The 16737-nt window shown below is 40.6% G+C and overlaps 2 protein-coding genes across 2 annotated transcripts; both read right to left on the bottom strand.

Annotated features, from left to right (window-relative positions):
• Positions 1 to 402: 402 nt before the first annotated feature.
• Positions 403 to 1871, bottom strand: LOC104422311 (F-box/kelch-repeat protein At2g44130-like). The gene is given in 4 exon segments (XM_010034600.3): positions 403 to 857; positions 860 to 899; positions 902 to 1188; positions 1191 to 1871. Coding segments are annotated over 4 exon segments (1044 nt in total). The 5' UTR covers positions 1801 to 1871; the 3' UTR covers positions 403 to 750.
• An 8887-nt stretch (positions 1872 to 10758) lies between these two features.
• On the bottom strand, positions 10759 to 15669 carry LOC108959574. Its single transcript, XM_039302917.1, has 5 exons — positions 15529 to 15669; positions 14662 to 14859; positions 14311 to 14394; positions 11626 to 13725; positions 10759 to 11541 (listed from the first exon to the last, which is right to left on the bottom strand). The coding sequence occupies exons 1-5, from the start codon at positions 15667 to 15669 to the stop codon at positions 10759 to 10761; spliced, it is 3306 nt and encodes a 1101-aa protein (XP_039158851.1).
• Positions 15670 to 16737: the final 1068 nt, after the last annotated feature.

The raw sequence follows: 16737 nt of genomic DNA, 5'->3' as shown, positions 1-16737 counted from the left end.
CATGGGTCTTGTAACCCTTGAGCCCGCCTAAGCCGTAAGGGTCGAAAACTTCTTCAACGGGTGTGGATCAAGACATTCAGAGAAAAAAAAAAACCCCCGACTTAAAGACTTGAATAATTTCTATTTCTTTATATGATAGGTGAGTTTGGATAATTAATGTGCACCTGACCTTTTGCTAACACAAAGAATCGGATTGGATTGAAAACAGACATCATTGAATGAAGGTGAAAAAAATCACCAAATAGAATTTGCCTCAACCTCGACCAAAAACAAAAAAACAAAAAAAAGGAACTTGCCTCGATCATTGTGACAAGTACTGCTGAGTAAACACAAAGAACCGGGGTGGATCGTCTAGGTTTCCATCCGAACTAAATTCGCGTATAACCCATCTACCTAGGATCCTTTGTCCCAAACACAATCTTATTAAGAAAGAAAAGGTGCTTAGCACACATAATTACATTGCTCAAGCTTGTACACAACCCCTTCAGGCATCATCATCAGAAACTCAGGAAAGAAATGATCAAACTGGGCGTGTTTCCCGGCTTTGGCTGAAAGACAAACCGTATCTACAACCGTACACAAGCAAAATCCCATCTCCAGACGTTTCTCAAAAACGAAAAGAAAAGACAAAAGCACCAAAAAAAAGGAAACAGGCGAAAATATCTCAATCCAGACGGTGACCAAAACCGCACGCTCCGAACATAAAGTCGCCCGTTCCTATATTTGGGAAGGATCTCCTTTTTCCCTGCTTTAGACTTCAACGCAGCACCCGGTCCGGGCGAACCCGGAGAAGTCGTCCGGCACGTCGATCCTCTCCAATTTCCCGTTCTGCCCCTCCGCCATGTAGAACCCCTGCCGCCCCCCTCGTACTCCGCCCCCGCCACCAGGGTCCGCCCTCCCCCAGCTCGACCCGGCACGTCCCGGCCCGGACCGCCGGGTCCAACCCGGCCCAGTCGAACAGCCGCCCGTCCCTCCCCGCGCCGACGCGCGAGCTCGGGCACCGCCCCGGCGGCCACACCCCCTCCGCCCGCCGCCACTCCCCGGCCCCGAAGTCGTACACCTCCGCGCTCCCCTCGAACCGGCCCTGGTCCTCCGTCCCGTACCCGCTGACCACCCAGAAGGACCGCCCCCCGGCCGCCACCACCCCCTCGCACTCGTCCCGGCCGCGGCTCATCGGGGCAGCTCCGCCCACTCGCCCCGCCCCACGTCGTATGCCCACGCCGACCTCAGCGCGTTCTTGCCCTCGTCGTGCCCCCCGGCCACGTAGACGCGCCCGCCGTGCGCGCCCACGGCGAAGAAGGAGGCCCGCCGGGGCATCGCCGCGCCCCGCCGCCACCGCCGCGCCGCGAAGTCGTAGACGAAGACGTCGGCCACCGGCTCGTAGGTCGCCGGGTCCCACCCCCCGAGGGCCACCAGCTCGCCGTCGCAGCTCGCGAGGTGGCAGAACAGCGGCAGCCCGTCCGGGTAGTCCGGAACCGGGTCGAGCAGGTCCCAGGCCCCGGTCTCCGGGTCGAAGACGGTGATGGCGTAGCGGGGCGGTCCGACCGGCTTGGGTCCGACCGGCTTGTGCCCGCCCGGCGGGAGCTGGCTCGGGAGGGCCTGTGCGAGGCAGGCGAGCTTGTGGGTGCGCCCGAGCTTCCGCCGTAGGTGGTAGAAATCCCGGCTGCGGAGGAGGTGGCGCCACCGCCGGCAGACGGCGGAAGCGGCTCGCTGGGCGGTGTGCGGCAGCCGTGAGAGGCACTCGAGGCTGAGTTCGTCCGGCAAACCCGGGATCAGCTCAGGGAAACGACAAGCTTCCATTCGTGTGAGGCGTTTACTTTGGAAATTGGAGTGCTTGTGTGGGCAGATGATGGGCTATTCTATGGAGTCAGCCTGGTCCTATATACACACAAACAAAAAATAATAAATGACTTTTAAATTTTAAAGTTAATATCCTAAAAAATCTCAAATATATACATGTGATAAATTTATTTTAAATTATTTTTTTCACTACAAAAAACCCTAAACCGAACTACTGCAGCGGCGACAACCTTGGGCTCTCTCTCCCTCAAGGGAAGGAGTTCGAATCCCGAGGCGTCGTTAGGGATTCTTACCTAGTATTGTGGTGGTGGATCCTACGGTTACTCTCCCGGGGTTTGCTCGGCCGACTTGTCGACTTACGAGGTTCCCTGGGTCAAAAAAAAAAAAAACCTAAACTGGTATACTTTTGACAAATTTACCCAAAATCGGTATACTTGTGACAAATTTATCCTCCGTTAGTTTTTGTTAAATTTTACTATCAAATTATTAAGTTAAATGATATGTGACAGTTGATCGATATATCAATTTGGGATTTTACGCTTTATTTGTCACAGTTTACAATTTTTGTGATTTTTTTTTGTAGTATTAATCTAATTTAGAGGAATGTATGTTTGTCATAAATTTACCAGTTTTGGGTTTTTTGTGGTCAAATAAATTAGTTTTTTTTGTCAAGAATAAATTAGTTTGAATATACCAGTTTATGGTTTTTTATGGTCAGTTTGGGTAAATTTGTCACAAGTGTACCAATTTGGGATTTTTCATAATCAAAAAATTGTTTAGGATAAATTTGTCATAGGAGTACCAATTTGGGGGTTTTCAATGTATTAATCCTAAATTTTAACCCAAATATGCAAATTGCTCCATTTTAACTTCTAATTTATTTAATATGATCCTTAAACTTTTGCATGAACTATATAAAAATATTCACCGATGTCCTTTTAATAATTTAAGTAACATTCTTATATAGTTCAATTTTTATATAGATCAGAGATTAGATTGAATATCTTCTGAAAATTCAAAAATCATATTGAACAAATAAAAAGCCTAAGAATGACATTACCTATCGGGTCTAAAGTTCATGGACCATTTGTATAATTATCCCTTGCGCAAAACACAAATCAATATTTGTTGTAATTACATTTACTCATTTCTAGGTTCACTATTGTTGCACCATTTTAATATATTTGAACATATATACCCACATATTTCAATTTTTGCACTCGAACGGGCAATAACTAAGTTGTCAATTTCCTAGTTAACTTCGAGATTCTCTAGGAGACGCAAGGGACTCTAGAGTGGTTAAAGTAATTGAGTGATCCACAGCGACCTTCAATTGTATTGCTTAGGATCAAAAAGCAAATGGGGTTGTAGGTGAAGGCCTGCTGGTTCAAGTGACCCTAGTCCGTGGACATTGCTCCGGCATACTACGCCGTAGGCGAAGGGTGTTTAGCGCGGTGGCGACTGGGTTTGGACCAAGTGCAGGAGAACGAGGAAGTGGTAATAAATTAGAGCTAGGGTTTTCTTTGCTAAGTATGGAATGTCAATTTTAAGTGTAGACAACTTTGATCATGATTAAAGAGGAATCGAAAATGAGTGCTCTTTCATACACATTGCAACCTATTCTGTGAGAGTTTAGACAATCTATACTTCTTGCCACCTTCATTTAGACATTAATTTGAGTTATAGATAGATCCACGACCATTCTACCACCTAAATTTATACATCGAAAGATCCTTATTTTATATTCCCCTTCCCGCTTGACTTTCTTCATGTTATTTACACACACTCTCACCAAACTGGAAAATCCATATGCCCGAATCAATTTCATCAGGTGTAACAATTTAGATAGGTAATAATTAGAATTTTTTGTATTTTACTTTTTATCTTCGCAGGCTTTTGACGGACAACTCAAATTTTTATTATTATTATTTTTTCTGAGTAGTGATAAACTAGGCATTGATGCTCAAGTGATCGGTGAGATTAAAGTAACTGGCTTGAAAGACGGAGGTAATGCATACATGACTGACTAGGGCGCACACCAAAGGAGAGAGACGCAGACGGCCTCACCTTTTGCATAACCAAACATATACACGGTATCGCCCGCACGCAGCACACCCGTACGATGGGGGGATACGCCTCGCATTCCTGAAGGTTATACATGCTTCAAGTTGCCATTAAATTATAGTGGTCTATGAAAGGAAAAAAATTGAGGTAAAATTCAACCTAGCAAGTAGGGGTGACCATGACTTTAGGATAGAATCTGAAACCTAAGAATTGGATCGATGGAACCCGTATGATTCCAAGTTCTAAGATATGCATAATAAGTTCCAAGTTTCAAAAATTGAGGAATTGGCTCAACAGGTAGGTTCTGAGTTCTAAATTAATGGAATTCGAAACCTATAATTTAGAATCTATAATAAGTTTTTATATTCTTCTTGGTTTATATCTTCGCACAATTCTATAGTATTATATGGTATTTGATGTTGAGTGTATAATTTGGAATCACTAGTTTGAATTTTCATTTTATGATTGAGATATTTATTTTGTTAATGTTTCATATTTTTGTGAGTGTCTAAATATATGTTATAGTCAATGAATTCTAACAGCAAGTGGTGATTATTAAAGGTAATAATTCATTATAATCGTTTAATTAATAATGCATGTGGAAGCTGAGTAGATCATAGAATCTATGATAGGGTAGATTTCATATTTTAGAAAATGAGAAATTCATTCCAAATTTCAGGTGGAACATGTGCAGTATTTGAAACGGCTCATCCCAACTAGCGACTCTAGTCTTATTTTATAGTTTTTGGACACTTATGTCCAATCTTCACCCATTTCTTGCGCGGTAAGTTATAAATTTCGTGTGAAGAGGGTTCTTGTTTATTAGGAATGCTTTTTCGACTTCTTTTCCATAAAATTTCGGTGTCAAAGTCCACGGAATTACGTCTAGGGCGGAAAGGATCAAAGGTGGGCAAAAAAAAAAAAAATCAGATTTGACAAAGGACAAAGATACTTGAAATATAGATAATTTAATTTCAAGGTCGTCGCTAGGCAAGGAATTCTGTCACGTGACAATAACGTTCATTGTCACTGCAAAATCTTATTTGATCCGAAGTATCCACCGGGAAATGTCCCAATAATTTTATAAGCATGTAGACTCCAGTAGAGTCCTTGTCGTGATTCATTCACAATGAGAGCGACACCACGTGCGGCCACTGGGCTGGCCCCGGCCACGGCATGGCCCGACGTGGGCGGGCCCATGCGCGGACACGGCCTGACCAACGAAATATAGTTGCGGAATATCAAATTTCCAGTATTATTAATATACTAGTACGCTTGGATTTTTATGTTTGATGTACTGTCTTAGTTATCATCAAGTATTATTCTATTTTCAATTTTTAATTGTTTATCGAAATTTACATATTTGACTAATCATCACTAGATTTTGGGTTTTTACTGAAAAAGATAATTTTTTAAAGTTAATTAGAAAATAGGGCTCAGCCCCCACTATGACTGTGCTCGTGCTCATGCTATAGGTCACCGTGGCATATTCCAAACAAGGCTCGGAATCGTAGTTTCACTTTTATAATCCAAGGAATTGCTATGCAACATATGGCTAGACTGTACTGAATCATGTCATGTCATACTTGAGTTTTCTCTCCACAATTTGTAGTTTTCCGTGTATGTATTATTTGTTGCGAAAACAAGTATATTCATCTCCTTCCTTTTTGATTTGGAATAATCCTGCAAAAAAAAAAAAAAAAACTTTTCTCCATGGAATATCTATACCTTAATTTTTTTTTTTCCTTCTCACTAATACTCCTAAATTTGTGCCGGTGATCCATATCTTGCATTAAACTTCCATAATGATCATTAAGACCGCATATATGCTATCACGTCAGACTTTGGGAAAATTCCAAATAAGAATCCGAAGTGGACCAATTTTCTCAAATAAAGACCATAAATTAACTTTGGGTTAGTTAAAGACCTGAAGTGGACCCATTGTCTCAAATAAAGGCCCAAAGTGGTTGAATCAATTCCAAATAAGAACCCGAGCTTACTGATAAGCCAAATATTTACCAGCTATCAAGCATGTGACATTTCTAATGATTGGAGTTTGGGCAATTTTGTCCAAAAAAAAATAAGGAAAATTAACGAATTCTAAAATAGAAAAAAAAAAAAAAAAAAAAAAAACCTAGGTTTTTAACGGTCTCCCTATTTCATGTACCCGTCCTTTGCAAAGTCAAAGACCGAAGTTTTCCCCATTTCTTGTACCCATCCTCTGCAAAGTCGAAGACCCAAATTCTCCACCGGTTGATGCACGAATTAAAAAACAATAAGAAAACCATATGCTTCTTTCTTTGTTTGCGGAGACCCAAATTCTCCATCGGTTGACGCACGAATTAAAGAACAAGAAGAAAACCATATGCTTATTTCTTTGTTTGCGGAGACCCAAATTCTTCGTTGGTCGAGCAAGGCAAGGAGCGACAAGAATCGAGTCACGATGACGACCGGGCAACGATTTGGTTGAGGAACAGCGAGAGAGAAGAAAGAAGAAAACGTAAACATTTAAATGAATATCCTGATTTAATTAATTTAGAATTTTCCATTTTTTTTCCAATCACAAATTTCTGACAAAATTGCTCCTATTTTAATCGATGGAAAATGTCTGCTGGCAAGCTAAGGTCCTTAATAGATATTAACTTGATCATTTTAGATCCTTATTTGACACAAAATTCACTCCACATCATTCTTTGAAACAATGGGTCTATTTCGAGTCATTATTTGACACAAAATTCACTTTGAGTTTTTATTTGAGAAAATAGATTCACTTCGGGTCCTTATTTGAAATTTTCCCTTAGACTTTTAATGATCACTTAAACAAAAAAAGTATTTTGGGGTATTGATGTTCCACGAGAGAATTATTTCTTTTGATTTTCATTCTCAATTTTTTTTCACAATTTCCTATTCTCATTTCCCAGGCATGGCCCGACCAGCGAAATATAGTTGCGGAATATCAAATCTCAAATATTATTAATAAACTAATACGCTTGTTTATTTTTTTTATTTATATTTGATGTACTGTCTTGGTTATCGTAAAGTATTGTTCTATTTTCTAATTGTTTATCTCAATTTACATATTCAACTAATCATCACTAGATTTTGGGTTTTTATTAAAAAAAGATAGATTTTTAAAGCTAATTAGAAAACAGGGCTCGGCCCAACCGTGCTCGTGCTCGTGCTCTTGCTTGAGCTTGTGCCGGGTCATGGTGTTATATTCGAAACAAGACTCGGAATGGTAGTGTCGCTATAATCCAAGGAATTGTTGTGCTGGTGATCCATATCTTACATTAAACTTCCATAATGATCATTAAGACTATACATATGCTGTCACATTAGATTTTTAACAACCACCTGGATAAAAAAGGTATTTTCCAGTATTGGTATTCCACGAGAGAATTATTGATACTTGGAATATCCCGGGTCATTGTGGCATATTCCAAACAAGACTCAGAATCATAGTTTTGCTTTTATAATATGAGGAATTACTGTGCAACATATGGCCAAATTATATTGAGCCATGTCGTGTCACACTTGTGTTTTCTCTCCATAATTTGTAGTTTGCCTTGTATGTATTATTTGTTGCGAAAACTGGTATATTCATCTCCTTCCTTTTGATTTGGAATAATCCCACCAAAAAAAAAAAAAACGAAAAAACAAAAGGAACTTTTTTCCATGGAACATCAATTCCTTAATTTTTTTTTCTATCTCACCAATACTCCTAAATTCGTTCCAATGATCCATATCTTGCATTAAACTTCCATAATGACCGGTAAGACACACATATGCCGTCACGTCAACTTTTTAACGATCACTTGGAAAAAAAGTATTTTTGGGTATTGATGTTCCATGAGAGAATTATTGATGTTTGGAATATGTTGGGTCACAGTGGCATATTCCAAACAAGACTCGAAATTGTAGTTTTTTTTTTTTTTTTTTTTTTTGTGACCTGAGAACTACCGTATAGTCAAGCAGTCGGCGGCGTAAACTCGGGCGGACTGAACCACCACCATAGATCCAGCCGCGGGTGAGTCGCGCGAATGCGATGCTTATGGGATTCGAACTCTTTCCCCTCATGAGAGGGAGAGAGCCTCGAAGCCAGCTGCATCACCGCGGGTGGTGGTCTTGAAATCGTAGTTTTGCTTTTATAATCCAAAGAATTGCTATTCAACATATGGCTAAACCGTATTGAACAATGTCGTGTCATATTTGAGTTTTCTCTCCATAATGTATAGTTTGCTTTGTATGTATTATTTGTTGTGAAAACTGGTATATTCATCTCCTTCCTTTTGATTTGGGATAATCCCTCAAAAAAGAAAAAGAAAAAAAAAAGAAAAAAGGAGAGAACTTTTCTCCCTGAAACATCAATACCTTAAATTTTTCTTTTCCGTCTCACCACTACTTCTAAATTTATGCCGGTGACCATATCTTGAATTAAACTTCCATAATGATCATTATGACTGCATATATGCTGTCATGTTAGATTTTTAATGATCACCTAAATAAAAAAAAATATTTTCGAGTATTGATGTTTGACAAGAGAATTATTTCTTTTTATTTTCTTTCTTAAATTTTTTTCACAGTTTCCTGATCAGACCCGGCCGCAAAAGTACCTTTTTTTTTTTTTGCTTTGCGTACGAGAACTTCTCACGTACGTCAGGGCGATCAAATATGCCGATGCGTATCTCACTATCTTGTCACCCTGAAATTGGAAATCCCTTCATGGGTGACGCCATCTTCCCTCTTTAAATTACTTAATTTTATTTTTTTATTTGATTTCCAATACGCAAGAAAACATTTTTTAAGAATGATGGTGTGTGTCTGCGAATCCTTGTGGGGAAAGGCGTGCGACGAAGCTTCGCGCACGCGCGGTTTCCTAAGGTTCTAGCGGCAGAAATGGTAGGAAGCTGCTGATGAAAAATCTTTATACCATTGCTCACGAAACAAGTTTTCTAATGCCAAGTTTAGGAAATTTTAATCGTGAGGAGTCACATCACTTGGTCGTGTCGGCTACAAAATTCGGCGCGAGATTTGAAGGGGAAATGCCTTGGACTCCGACAAATAAAAACTATACTCGCAATTGAACGAATCCACAAACGTACGACAGCCTACAGGTACATGAGAAAGAGTCTAGATGAGACCCACGCCATTCAGAGAAGCTTTAATTAGGCCCTCAAAGGAGTGGGTCGAGTCACGTTGAAAGTAGCTTAACTCAAATCGCCCTGTTTTTAATGCAAATATAATTTTAACGGCCCAAATCCGACCCAAGTTTTAATTCTTAGTAATTTTTCTTGTTAAATTTGTTGCTTATGAAGAATTCGGTGACTCCATGAACTGGCTCGCCGAGATGAGGGAGCTTAGGTCCTTGTGTTAGGTCGTGGACTGGGACTTTGCAAGGCACACGAGCAATATGAGACATGGGTGAGTACGGCACTGACGGACAAAAACAAAGAAACTTTAGAACTGGGTACAAGTTGGTTTTGAGGCCCGTATTATTCGATTTTTTTTTTAATTTTAAAATATGAAAGCAACAACATTTCATTATAACATATATTATGAAGGGGTCATGTTGTTGCTTGTTCATATTTAATAATTATGGTTCGACTCTTGATGTGAGCAACTTTTTTTTTTTTTGGGATAAGTGTACCAGAAGTTCAAAAATTTATCTTTACCAAAAAAAAAAAATTCAAAAATTTATGATAAAAGTGCAATTGAATCTTTTCAAAAAGTGATATTAAATCCTATAATATTATCAAATTGGTACAATAAAATACTTTTATTAACTCTGTCCAATTTAACTAACAAATAATGTTGATGTGGCTTTTTTATTTTTTATTTATAATTTGCTCTACCTATGTGGCGCTAATGTGATTAAACGATGTTGTTTTAGTCCAAATTTGATGTTTGAAATATAAATTTTATTTAAGCCATATTAAAAAAAAAAATAGGAAACTTAGGCAAGGGAATAAAAAAAAATAGATTTAGACCAAAACGACGTCATTTTGGCATTTTGTTTCATGTTTTAGCCACATCATTGACACACAGGAGAGATAAATAATAAAAAAAAAAGTTGCATTAGTATTTTTTGTTGGTCAAGTTGGATGGAATTATTGGGAGGATGTAATTGCACAAATTTGACAAGCTTTAGAAATTAATTGGACTTTTTGAAAGTTTTAAATTCAATTACATTTTCGTAACGAGCATTAGGACTTATAAGCACTTATTCCTTTTTCTTTTTAAGTAGAGACTTCAAAACCAGCTTCAAGGGACTTGGGCATGGGCATCAAGGTCTCGGCCCAACCTTGAGGGACCAAAGCCTAGCCTTGATGGACCCAAGTCGAACGCCACTTACCTGGGCAAGAAAATTGGGTACCTGAGCATGGCTGCCAAGGACTTGGGTATGGGCATTAGGGGCTCAGGCCTTGACTCGAGAGATAAGGGTTTGGCCTCTATGGACTCGGCTGTCCAATAATCGGGTCCAGCCTCGATTGACCTAGGCTCGCCTCGACAGACCACGGATGGATGTCAAAGACTTGGGGACTCGGGCATGGACACCGTGATTCTAGGTTGAGCCATGAGGTACTTGTGAAGTCGACACAGGCACCGATCCGCAGGCAACCAGAAGTGGAAGAACTCGAGCAGCATAAAGGGCATTGCTTTTTCATTAAATGGGTTGGAATTGGGTTCTTTACAAAACCATTAGATCCATCATTAATCAGGCTTTATTTTATTAGGCTCGTTTAAACCCATGTTTTAAATTAAGGCAACTTATATTTCACCGAACTTATCGAATAAAAGTTAAAATATAGGACTTTGCCACCTCTAGCTTTAATTAGAAAAGTTGAAAAAAAAAATGTACTTTTTTTTTTTTTTTGGTCGAAATTAGAACATTCATTAAAACTTGGAAAGCTTACAACCGGACGCTAGAGCGTCGGCATATACAAGGTCTAGCAACAGGTAAGGTGGATATATGTTCCAATCCTGGGCCGAAAAATTGAAAAGCTGGGCCTTAGCGGCCCAGTCAGCCACAGCATTTCCTTCTCGCTTGCAGAACCGAACAACTAGGTTTGGGAAGATGGAAAGGGAATCGGTGGCTTCCGCGAGCAAAACGCGAGCCTCCCATGGCGGCAGTTCTTCTCCTGTAACAGCAGCAACAACTGTACTACAATCTGATTCAAGCATAATTGGAGCTTGATGAAGCCCTTGGTGCAGCAGATGGCGGACTGCGAACGTGAGAGCCTGAAATTCCGCGATCAAGGCTGATGTTGCTGGAAATTGTGCTGTATAAACATCAGTAAGGCGACCATATTGATCTCTGCAGATCGAAGCCATTGATCCATGTGTACTCCCTGGCTGAAAAGAAGCGTCGATATTACATTTCAAAGTGCCTGGTGGCGGTGGATGCCAGATCTGACTGTGTTGCTTCTTTCCTGTAGATCGAGATGAAGAGGATGATAGGGAAACCTCGTAAAGTCGTGTCTGTGAGAGTGCATTCTCTGCTGCTAAAGAGGGATTCGGTCGATCGCCCCTGAATATAAAACTGTTCCTCATTCGCCAGATTTGCCAGAGGACATTGGCGATGAGCTCCAGAGCAGGTGAGTTATTAGGTGATTCAGCTTTTTCTGTCAACCAAACTTCTATGCGAGTGACCGAACTAAGCTGGATATCTATATTAATCTGTGGATGAAGCCAGACGCCTTTTGTCCATGAGCAAAATAGAAATAAATGCTCTAATGTTTCTGGAACATGCTTGTTACATACCTGACAGAAAGGTTCTGAACTGATATGCCTCCTGTATAAGTTGTCCTTAGAAGCAATCGCATTTTGGCAAACAGACCAAAGAAATATTCGTAGTTTTGGGACTGTACGCATTGTCCAGATTTTTTTCCACAGTATCATAGGATGTCGATATGATGTTGATGCTGTGCTGTTGTTTGGAGTTCTGTTCACAGAATTCAGAGCATGGTAATTGCTTTTGACTGTATGGCGGCCATCCTTGTTGGCTGTCCAGACTAGTTGATCATCAACTAAAGTTGGTCTAACTGGAATGGTTAGAACCTCTGCCACAATCTGATCATCTAAGAAGCTAGTGAGAAGAGAGGTATTCCAGCTGTTGTGGATGGGATCAATAAGATCAGCCACCAGTTGGGGTTCTTCTCTAGCCGCAGGTCCACCTATGACTCCTCTTGGTAACCAGCAATCTTCCCTAATGCGAATTTGCCTTCCATCACCCACTGACCATCTAACATGAGGAATAATAGCATCCCTACCAACTAGAAGACTCTGCCATCCCCAAGATGGTCGAGAACCTCGATTTGCCGATTGGAAATCCGTAGAGTGGTAGTACAGACCCTTAAAAATTTTACTCCATAAAGCTTGTGGCTGCTGTAGTAATCTCCATGCTTGCTTACCGAGCATGGCTTTGTTAAATTCTACCAAATCACGAAATCCTAGACCGCCCTCGTTCTTACTCTTCCTTAAAATTTCCCATCGCTTCCAATGTATCCCTGCTTTATTTTGATCATTTTTCCACCAGAAACGAGCAATGCTCTTCTCAATAGTTTTACAAAGAGACAATGGAAGTTTGAAAATCGACATAGCATAGTGAGGAATTGCCTGGATGACAGATTTAATGAGAATTTCCTTGCCCCCTTTCGAAATAAACTTTTCTTTCCATCCTTCCAACTTTGCTTGTACTCTCCCCAACAGCCAAGAGAACATTTCCTTTTTAGATCGGCCCCAATCAGACGGTATTCCCAAGTATTTCCCATAGTTTTGTAGCACCGGAACTCTAAATTCAGACGCCAGATTTTCCTGTAAGCCGAAAGGACAATTCTTGCTGAAAATAATTCCTGATTTGTTTCGGTTCAAAGCTTGTCCCGTGGCCATACAATACTGATTTAAGATATTGGCCAAGTTCTGGCATTCCATAATATTAGCATCAAGGAAAAACATGGCATCATCCGCAAAAAATAAATGGGACAATGTAGGGCACCATCGATTTAATTTAATTCCTTTTAATTGACCCATATCAACAGCTTGAGAAATCATAGTAGAGAAAACATTTGCCAATAAGATAAAGATGTATGGCGAAAGAGGGTCACCTTGTCTGAGGCCACGAGTTGGATGGAAAAAAGGAAGTAGTTCACCATTAAAGCGGACACTATAAGATGTGGTAGTGATGCATTGGAGGATCAAGTGCACCCATCTTGGATGGAAACCCAATCTGAGAAGATAGGCATTCAGGAAATCCCATTCTACTCTATCATAAGCCTTTTTCATATCAGTCTTGAGGATCGCATGAAATTTACTCGTTCGCTTTCGGGTCTTGAACTGATGAATAACTTCTTGAACGACGAGAATATTGTCTTGAATCTGTCGTCCATTCATAAAAGCCGACTGTTCCATGGAAATCAGATTAGGTAGCCAAGGTTTAAGGCGATTAGCAAGTACCTTGGAAATGATCTTATAAGCAAAGTTGCATAGGCTAATCGGCCTATATTGATCTAGGCTTTCTGGGTGAGGCGTCTTAGGGATCAAAGCGATAACTGTCTGGTTTAGATTTGTAGGCAACCGGCCTGATCCGAAAAAATTCTGTACTAGAAGATGAAGATCTGATTTGATGACCTCCCAGTGAGTCTGATAAAACAAACCATTAAAGCCATCAGGGCCAGGAGCCTTATTAGTGCCCAACTGAAATGTAGCTTGTCGAACCTCCTCCAAGGATATTGATTCCAACAGCTTTGCATTCATTTCCGCAGTTACCACCTGCGGACATTGAGCCAAAACAGGTCCGTAATCTCGGTAACCCACCGTGGTGTATAACTCAGCAAAATAGGTGGATGTCATAGCTTTCAAAACCTGTGGTTCACGAATCCATCTCAGATTATCATCCTGCAACATAATAATGCGGTTTTTCTGTCGTCTTTGAAGAGTGGCAGCATGAAAGAATTTTGTGTTCTTATCCCCCCATCGCAGCCATTGAATCCGCGACCGCATAGCCCAATATTGCTCTTCTTGTTGCCAGGTCCGCCGTAGTTCTTCTTTGATATTGGTAACTTCAGAAATATTAAAGGTACATTGTTGCTGGTTTGTGATAAGTTGAAGTTGTTGCTGTAGAGCTGTAACTTTAAGATCAGCCCTAGGAAATTTGGCCCGACTCCATTTGCTTAATGTCACAGAGACCCTTTTCAGTTTTGGGACTAGATCACCACCCTGCACTTGGACTGAATTCCAGGCATCTGAAATAATACGTCGGCATTCGTCATGGTCATTCCAATAAGATTCAAAAACAAAATTCATCCCTCGTCTTCTAGATGATGGTGAAGTATTAATTATCAATGGGCTATGGTAAGAACCCACCGGTGGCAAGGCAAAGACCTCTGCATTAGGGTATAATAATCGCCAGTCAAGTGTACACATAGCCCTGTCTAGCCTTTCTTTTACCAGTTCATCACCCTCTCTGTTATTCATCCACGTGAACCGACACCCTTTACTTTCCAATTCCATTAAAGCACAATCATTGAGAACCTGCCGAAATGAGAACATACGGAGCTTATGAGCCGGTCTTTTCCCAACCTTTTCCCATGGATAAATGATTTCGTTAAAATCGCCAGCACAAATCCAGGGTAGTACATTAACCAAACTAATATTGCGTAGCTCATTCCACAATAGTTGTCGAAAGTGAAAATCATATGGAGCATGAACACAAGTTAGTCTAATCATACGACCATCCTGCACTTCCCTATAAGTCATATCAATATAATCCTTTGTTGAACATAATACTTCTATGGATACCTGATCATTCCAAAGGACCGCCAAACCTCCCGCCAGACCAACAGGGTTGATAACATAAGCGTTAGTAAAGTGTAATCTACGCTGAATATCAGTCAGCTTCACTGCACTATTCTTCGTCTCCATTAAAAATACCAGATTGGGCTTTTCCTTGGCCGGCATGGCCTTAAGCGCGTGAACTGTCAGGGAATTGCCCAATCCCTGAGAGTTCCAGCATATAAGTTTCATTTGTGAGATGGTGGCTGTTGAGGGCCAGCCACCGGAGCCCAAAAAAAAAAAAAAAAAAAAAAAAATGTACTTCAAAAAGCAAAAGATAAAACTAAAAAAATTTGGCTTTCCTACAGACTAAAAAACCCCGATCAAGCAAAACAGAGCACCAAAATCGAGAATCGACGGGGCTGATGAGGGGCCACATTCGGAAAAGCAATAACAATCGTGTTAAAATGTTAAAATGTTGGATTAGATCAATCAAAAGTTAGTAACAGTAAAAATTGTGTATGTTTGATGGGGATCTGTGGAATCAAGTAATGTCATCGTGTAATCGTTCGATAATGAAGGTAGTCCCCTTTTTTCTATGTTACTGGTTATCAACTCGGTTAATTTAATAATTGATCTTGCTATCAGGGGCAACACAATTTCTGCTCTTGAAGAATTGTTTTTAATTAGTAATTTTTCGTTCGGTTCGCATTACAAGTTTTTCTTTCCTCTGTATTTCTAAATATTAAATTTTGAACGTTTCATGGCTGTGGTGATGATGTGAAGCGGTTGCTGAAGCTGAGGGCTAGGACGGTGGTGATGACTTCAGCTTCGGTGGGAAAGGCGGGGAGGGCGACGGGGAGAGAGAGAACACGGAGTGCCCCGTAGCTGCACCCGAAGGCCGTGGGGCGGCGGAGCCTGCAGTGGCGGGAAGGGCGGGAAGCAGATGCCTCCAGCAAGCGTCATGACCTGCCTCGTCCTCATCATGGTGTGGCGCAAGCTCATCCGCAGCCCCAATGCCTGCTCCAGCCTCATCGGCCTACATGGTCCCTCGTTTTTTGGTGAGCCTTGAGCCTCAAGTAGAGATTTCTCAAATTCCCAAAATTTGAAATCACATACCACGGCGACAATGTTGTTGTTGATGATTTATCTGATCGGATTTGTAGGTGGAACTCCTATGCGTCATGATTTGTTACCCTTGCAGCGTTTATATTCCCATTCCTGTCAATTTGGGGAACACAAAGCACAGCTCCACACGATCTTGCAGCTCCTGATGATAAAAAGCTTTCACCAGAAAATTGGAACAATTTCCATACCTCTTTCTCACTGAGCTCTACAACATTTGCGGTCATTGAAGTTTGGATGATCATCAAATTTTGATTTCAATCCCCTAATACACTGATCTTTTAATTTTGTTTTTTCAATTGAAGCACGTCAAATGAAATCTGGCCAATTTCCTCGATGAGCTACTTACGTGGCTGATATGTGGCCAAATTTTAGAATGCCAAGTCACATGAGCGCAACATATCAGCATTTTGTTGGAAATATGTTGGATTCTGGACAAAATGCAACAACCGCAAGAAACTCATTTGGTGATTAAATCAAAGTTCAGTAAGCTACTCAAAAAATGACTAATGACCACCACTGAAATTTATCCCCTACCTTTGTATGCACAACGAAAGTAAACAAGAGAAAACAGGATGCGGAATGAATACCAATCCGAAATAGCGCAACATGAATTGATCAGAAGCAATGATAAAATCCCTGAACGCACGATCAAATCATACCCTTTATTTAAAACTTAAATTTTTAGAACTAGTATATGATAAAACTAATACCATACAGCATATTAATCATAAAAATTAGCCACGGGCTCTTGGTTTCACAATTTTTAACAAATCCAAACGGGAAGATGTTCCCTCTATCCTGCAATTTCCATCTTTACAGAGTCCAACAAATAAATCTCGCAGTATCAGCATTTTCCCTCTATCCAGATCCATCTAGTTGTCCAAAGGAGAGAATGTGCCACATATTGCTGCAGCAAAGAAAAACAGAGACCAAATATGAGGAGCAACATGCAGTGCAAAGTTGGCACTACAAATG

Source organism: Eucalyptus grandis, chromosome 10 (genome assembly GCF_016545825.1).
Source record: "Eucalyptus grandis isolate ANBG69807.140 chromosome 10, ASM1654582v1, whole genome shotgun sequence".
Classification (NCBI taxonomy): Eukaryota; Viridiplantae; Streptophyta; class Magnoliopsida; order Myrtales; family Myrtaceae; genus Eucalyptus; species Eucalyptus grandis.
Note: the sequence above shows the minus strand (reverse complement) of the source record. Positions and strands in the feature narration are given on the sequence as shown.